General features: G+C 37.3%; 1 protein-coding gene across 2 annotated transcripts in view; it reads right to left on the reverse strand.

The window, feature by feature from the left end:
- The window catches only part of zfr (zinc finger RNA binding protein), a 97,775-nt gene that overhangs the window by 71,684 nt on the left and 18,829 nt on the right, over positions 1 to 7,262 (reverse strand). For both annotated transcript variants that reach the window (XM_007577440.2, XM_007577442.2), the window contains exons 6-10: positions 5,418 to 5,653; positions 2,823 to 3,023; positions 2,418 to 2,718; positions 1,494 to 1,687; positions 1,276 to 1,395 (exon numbers count right to left, since the gene is read on the reverse strand). In XM_007577440.2, the coding sequence (XP_007577502.1) occupies positions 1,276 to 1,395; positions 1,494 to 1,687; positions 2,418 to 2,718; positions 2,823 to 3,023; positions 5,418 to 5,653 (1,052 nt within the window). The remainder of the gene's footprint in view (positions 1 to 1,275; positions 1,396 to 1,493; positions 1,688 to 2,417; positions 2,719 to 2,822; positions 3,024 to 5,417; positions 5,654 to 7,262) is intronic.

A 7,262-nucleotide genomic window follows, 5' to 3' on the forward strand; every position in this document is an offset into this window, starting at 1 on the left:
ATATATATATATATATATATATATATACACACACACACACGTTTTTTCCCTGTATTATTTTTTCCGGTTACACGATGCATCAAACTGTATCAAATGATTTGTCCACTTAATCAGCCAGAGTTCATGCGCGCGGCTTTGCGGAGATCAGAAAAACTCGTCCCATAACCTTGAGCAACTAATAATTAAGTTGCTCAGGGTAGTTTATTCAAAACTCAACAGAAACGAAATGGAAGAGCTACTAAAGCCACATTAGCAGCATTCAATTAAATCCCCTGTTTGCAGTGCAGTGGCTTTAACTCATCATACAGGGCCAGTCCAAGGCTTTATGAGGCCTTTAGCAGAATTTGATTTTGGGGCCCCTCTTGCTGCTAAAAACATCAGCACCTCTAAGTTTCTGTGTTAGATTTAGTGAAATCTGGAAGAGTAGTTTAATTGGCCAACCTAAAAAACAACCAGTTATAATTGCAGTTTACTAATTTGTATTTGTATTTGTGAACAGAGCTCAAACTAAAAGATTAAACTCACAGCATCAGAGTATAGCTATGTTAACAAAACAATCTAACTATGAATATTGTTCTTTGAACTTATACAAAGTAAACATGACTGCTCCTTAAAATCTTACATTTAAATGTTAATTTAAAATATTTTAATTTATGTATGCTGAAACCATTATATCAAATTTAGCAGCATTGATAATCTCAATAAACACATTTTTAATTTGTACCTGTGGTCTGTGTTAAAATATTAGCCCTGGGGCCCTGAAACCCTGGGCTAAGCCCTGATGGAGCCGCTGACTTAATTTGGATTAAACAGAAGTGCAAATAATTCATATTCATTTTAATTGTATTTTTTGATTTGATGTTTTTAAGACAAGTTGTGGGTTTAGATAGCATTTCACTTGTGATGTTTTCCAGTAACATACAAGTACCCCATAATGTTTTTACTTTTCCTGTCTACTTAACATCTTTTAATATGAAAACACGATGGATCACGTCCACCGGCCTTAAGTTTTCTGGTGGAAACCCTGCTGTGATACGACGATACTTTGAGGCAGGCATGTCACTCAACGCTTTTGGAGGTATGGCTCAGCTGTTCCAATAACTTAAGTTACTGTTCTTATAATTTGTTTGATGTGAACAAACTAGTTTTAATCTGTCAGTATGCAATGCTTATGTAGTCCTTAATCATCTTCATACATTGAGTTCAATTTTAATTCTCCAGGATTTTGCAGAGATTGAAGGAAATTCACTGCAGCAAAGTTAACCAGCCACCAACCTTATACTGGAGGCGATGCCTCCGACCCTTCAGGTGCATTTCCTTTGCGTTGGGATCGTTGAAGCTACATTCACACAGCTTGCAGTGAAAGCGAATGACTTTGCCTTCATCATTTCTGACCTGCAAGAAAACGTTCACAAAATCCACTCTGAGCCAACGTAGATATAAACCACAAGCATAGGTTGATTATGCATAAGCATTTGTTTATAAACACCTACTTCTTCCACATAGTCATGACCAACAGGCTGGACGTCACTCTGCAAAGCAATAAGTGCCGATGTGGACAGAGAATCACAGAGATCAGCCTTAGCATCTGGGGAAGCAGGAGAGGGCGCGGCCGGCTTACAAGTATCGCCTTTGACTTCTTCTCTTATCTCCTCTATCTTTCCTGTCGTCTGTAATTTACTTCCAGCTGAAATTGACAAAACATCAAATATGAAACTGAACATCCAAACCTGAATCCAATGCAAAATCATAAGAAATATTTTCAAAATGTATTTAATTACACTTCTTTATATTAGTTGTGTTTATATCGAGTTTTTGTTGGAAATGGAATCTCCATAAATTATTATGAATTTACTGAAATGGTACACATATTGGGAAGCAGGACATTTTGAACCAGCTCAGTTAGACCTTTTCTGGATTATCGCAGATAATTAGGAGGCAGGACAAGTGTACATTAGGGCTGAAACGATTCCTCGAATGATTCGAGTACCTCGATTATTAAAATTCGTTTTTGACAGACTTTTCACAAAAAAATGCTGCCATTCGTACATATCACACTGTACAAAAATTATTTCTGCATCAAAACATAGCCACAGATGTCTGCTTCAAAGAAATATTAGTTATTGTTTTACAGGTTTTTTTCACACCCTGACCACAGGCATGTCACCACTTCATTGGGCTCCATATAGAATATTTTCAGCTTTGTCTCTCTCCTCATCTTCTAGTGTGTTCATACAACGGATTCAAATTCACACAGCTTTTTTTGCAAGGTACAGCAATTTTTCTAGTTTTATATTGTTTTACGTCTAACTTTTCTACACAAACATTGTTTTAAAGGAAATGGAATCTATATTCATTGATTCTCCTGTAGTGTAAATATTTTATAATTAAAGGCAAAATGAAGAAAGTTTACTAACCAACAAAATTAATCTTCGGGTTGTTGACTTTCTTGCCAGGTGCCGCAGAACAAGCAACAGAGAGACTGCTGGCCAGTGGATTCTTGGTAACCACAGTGCTGCTGGTTATGTTGACAGCTTTCAGATAGGGGGCGCTAGTGCTGGAGGAAGAGTTGGAAGACGGACACAAAGAGCTGGAAGTGCTGGAACTGCTAAGAGAGGTCTTGCCAGTAGCAGAAGCACTAGAGGCTGATGTCTGAGCGATCATACTGGGCTCTGTGGAAGGAATGGGCTTTCCAAGTTTGGTATGAAGTTTCACAACCTGCAAGAAGAATTCAGCATTTGAAATGAGAAATGAAAGTCTGTGTGAAACCTTCTCCAAGTTCCAAGTAGACAGAGTGTTGGTTTATGTCCCGACATCCAAACCTTCTGGTGCTTGGCTCCTCGAATATGGGCGGCATAAGCGTCAGCTCCGGTACACGAAACATCACAAAGTTCACAGCGAAGTTGGTTCTGAGCGTTCCGGGACAGCACCCCTCCTGCAGCACTGCTGCTGCTGCCCTGCGACACTTTCAGTGCTGCTTCCTTCTTCTTATGCTTCTGGCCTTCCAAATGCTCTTTATAAGTCTAATGGTAGGACGGAGAAAATGACAGGGAATTTATTTATTTTTTTGTATCGGCATATTGACAACACTGTTAACTACGTGTGTGCACTTATTGTTAAAAGTTTTTAGTGTGACCAGAGATTTGATCTATCAATGTATCAATAAATTTCAATTAATGTTAATAACAAAACTCACAGCATCATCAAAAATTTTATTTTTACTACTTTCTCCACAGTTTATTCCTTCGGAGCATCCACGTGTAAATCCCACAAGGGATATACANTATACATGTGGACAAAATTATCGGTACCCCTCGGTTAATGAAAGAAAAACCTATAGTGGTCACACAAATAACTTGAATCTGACAAAGGTAATAATAAGGCCAGTCACGATAAATTTTGCTGAGCGATTAATTGTCTAAAAAATTATTGCTGCGATAAATATTGTTTCAAGACCTTTTGACACTGATTTAATGGAAATGACGTAATAATGCATGCAATTTCCTGCCATAGATAGATACATTTTATTTTCAAAAGAACACATAACACTGGAACTGACAAATAAACAAAACCAAAAACAAAAATAAAATTAAAACGGATTCTCAGTCTCCATTAACAAAAAACGTACTTGAATAAAAACTGAACAACATGAAGCCAAAGTGGAAATAAATACTCCATTCAACCAAGAGTGCAGATTATGAAGTCTGTATACTATATTGCCCTTCAGTAATCACTAGATAGAGAAGATGGGCACATCCGACTACCTGACACAATAGTTCATACTACATGGGTTTTTTTTACCCCTATTTTCTTAGAACGTTGGCTGTTCTAAGATTGTCGCTGGTGATTTCGTAACCGATCATCATGTAGTGTGATTTAGATCCTCGGGTTTTCCTCGACTGGGAGTTTAGCAGCCTGTTGAATGGTAGCCAATCAGAAAGCGCAGATTCTCCTCTGTGCTTTCTGAGGGGAAATTACGGAGGGGAATCCCAAACAGCTGACCCTAAGTCCAGTGGACATTGGAGATGATATGTGGAAATAACAATATTATTTATTTAACATTTCGTACAAAGAATATAGAAATGACAAGGAGAGGAGTTGGAGCCAAATTGCTACCGCAGTTGATGAACCCGGTAACTTTTCAGCTGTTCTTCGTTAATGTGACAAAAATAGGTTATAATGATTTTTATTCAGTCAGGACTTTACGCTGACTCTAGCCACATGAGTCACAGGTAGATTCTAGTAAAGCATTGATTAATGCCTCGTTTTAAAATTAGTTAACTGGACTTGTAGCCATTATTTTGTGCCAAGGTGGCTGGACACCACACGGCACGACGAACCCGATTGAACCATTATACCTAGGATTTCTGTCGGTTAATGTGTGGTCTCAAGTTTTGAAAATGGGCCGACAGTCGGCCGAAAACTCGTGTAGTGTGCGCTGGACATTACACTAAGGAAATCAGGAAGGGAGGGTCGGTGGAGAGCACCGGAGGTGAGACTTTTTTCATTCAGCGTCATCAACAGAAAGAAAAAAAGGCAGGAAGAGACGATAAAGCCGATAATTAAAATGAGGTAGATGGGTTTAATTTATTGTGCGATTAATTGATTTATCGTTTATTGTGACAGGTCTAGTAATAATAAATAAAACTTCTATGAAAATAAATAAAAGTCAGACATTCAAACATGCTTCAACAGAATTATCTTAAAAAATAAACTCATGAAATCGGCCTCAAATACAAAAACTTTCAAGGTGTATGAATAAGTCTGAATAAGTACCTCTATATGAAAAGAAAAATTGTATTTTGTTGTAAATAAAATAAACCTTCTAAACTCAATCAACTCAACCTATTGACCTTCTGTATTTCATCAACTCTGGTCTTTTTGACAGATAACACCACGTGGAATGCTGGAGTAGCTTCTCAGTCACTTAAGTGCTTCAGACATTAAACAGAGGATGTTGTCTGAGGATGAGATTTAATTTTCTAATATCCACTCCCATTTTCCAATTGCTCCATTATTGACTATCAAAGTCACTATTGTGACATTGTCATTGTTGTGTGATTATTCAAGTTTTACCCCTGTCACTTCCAATCATATTCAGAACTGAAAAAGCCTTTTGGATCAGAGGTGAAACATTCAAAAAACAATTTAAAAAGTTCAACTGCCTTCTACTTGGGCACTTAGGAACCCCGAGTGAACTAACACTGCAACAAATAAAAAAAATTGATTAAGAAATCTGTGTAAGCTACACAAGCCCACTCCTCTAACTAGTCTAGTTTGACAATTATTGTTAGCAGCGCAAAAAGGGAATATAAGGAGGCTTGCAAGAGAAAAAGAAATCTGTGCCGCAAAGTTGAGAGTTTCTTATCCATGTTCTATGTTATGGTGACCATACAGTCTGCTTTCAGTGAGCTTACCTGTGGGCCAGCACAGCTGATCTTGCAGACATCACAGTAGTGTATCTGAGTGGGTTTGGGTGGCTGCTTGGGTCGAAGCTGCTTATTCTGGAATGTGGGTTTCTTAGGGAAAGTGTTTCCTGACCAGGCAGCTGTTGCTGCCACTGCTGCAACTGCCTGCTTCTGCTGCTGCTGCTGTTGGTAGTAGCTGGAGGCTGCTGAGTACACAGCTGCTTCATAGCCCGAGTACGACGTTCCTAGTCAAAAATAAATAAATAAAAAATCTTGTAGTCTTTTTATTTGCTGTAGGATTCAATGCTTTTTTTCTTTTTAATACACAAATTCATTCCAAATGTCACATCTAAGCATTTCACTAGTCATTTACAGAAAAATATAAAATCAATTCAGATTCTAGAATACAGACTCCAATTCAATTACATTCATTCCAATTTGTTCCTATTTTGATACAATGAAGTTAAATCATTTTATAATACCAAAACTACCTCTTAACATTGCCATGATGGTAAAATTTCAGAACCAATAGCAGTAGTAAGAAAAATGTTGAAGGTAAATTTGGAGATATAATGTTCTTTTTCACAAAGACAAAAAAAACAAAAACAAAAAACAGTGTGATAATTAATAATTACTAAAATTAGAGGTAGAACCAATTAGCTATCTCAGCACCTATTCAGAAACCGAAATAGGTGACAGGAAGAGTTGGTTGTATTGATTTCATAGTTTGAAGTGTATAACAGATTCAGTTGTTTTAATTTCAAAAACTACTTAGACTCATCTAAGCCTGCATGATATCAGGAAAAATATGTAATCTAGCATGTTTTCTACCTCATCACTGCTGATACAGCAGCTTTACTCATAGTTTTGAGTTTTTGGCCTTAAGATGCTTTGCCACAGTTGTAATGTTACTCAAACTCTAAAGCAGTTAGTACCATGCTTCAGATTTTATTGTTAGACCGTTCACAAGAATCTTTGCCATTTTTAAACTTCCAGCTGCACTTCACCGTTTGGTTGCTCAGTCAAGGGGATGCTGCATAAAGTTATGCACTAAAGTAGGGAGAGATGAAGACCTCAGTTTCCATTGATTTTGATTTAAATTAGAATCTAGAAGAATTTACATTTTTTGAGTATACTGAAATTTGAGCTACTGACAGAAAACTGGAAAACAGTACCGTTGCCAATACATTAGCATTTTTTAATATTAACAGGTTCCAATGCCCTGAATATACAGAACAGCGATATATTTGTTTTCTCCTCTCTTCCGACGTAAACATGAAAGACTTAATTTCTACACTTAAACGGTTTTCTAAAGTGGATTTTCAATTGAAGCAGGAGATAATAACTAAAGGAAGACCAACACCGGAGCCCTGCCAAACCCCTAACATTTCTGCAGATATTTAACTAAATTTTGTCATAGGACAACACTGACAAAATGACACTTTGACACAATGAAAAGTAGTCTGTGTGCAGTTTATATAACAGTATAAATTTATTCCCTCGAAATAACTCTATATACAGCTGTTAATGTCTAAACCAACAGCAACAAAGTGTCGCAAGTGTCATTATTGTCCCATGAAAATATATTCATCAATATCTGCAGAAATATGAGGGGTGTACTCACTTTTGTGATACACTGTATTAAAGTCAAAAACTACTGCACTCGACAAAGCTTTGTCAATTTAAATAATACTAGAGGTGTGCCGATCGATTTTCGTGAAAAAGTGCATGATCGGTGATCGGCAATCATTGGCTCTTGTTGCCAATACCGATCATCTCATTTCCCAGCCTGCCTGTGCAGCTGGTCTCCTCTTTCCTTCACACTGCGCAAACGCGCAGCAACAAATCCTAAGC

Source organism: Poecilia formosa, unplaced genomic scaffold (genome assembly GCF_000485575.1).
Source record: "Poecilia formosa unplaced genomic scaffold, Poecilia_formosa-5.1.2 Scaffold441, whole genome shotgun sequence".
Classification (NCBI taxonomy): domain Eukaryota; kingdom Metazoa; phylum Chordata; class Actinopteri; order Cyprinodontiformes; family Poeciliidae; genus Poecilia; species Poecilia formosa.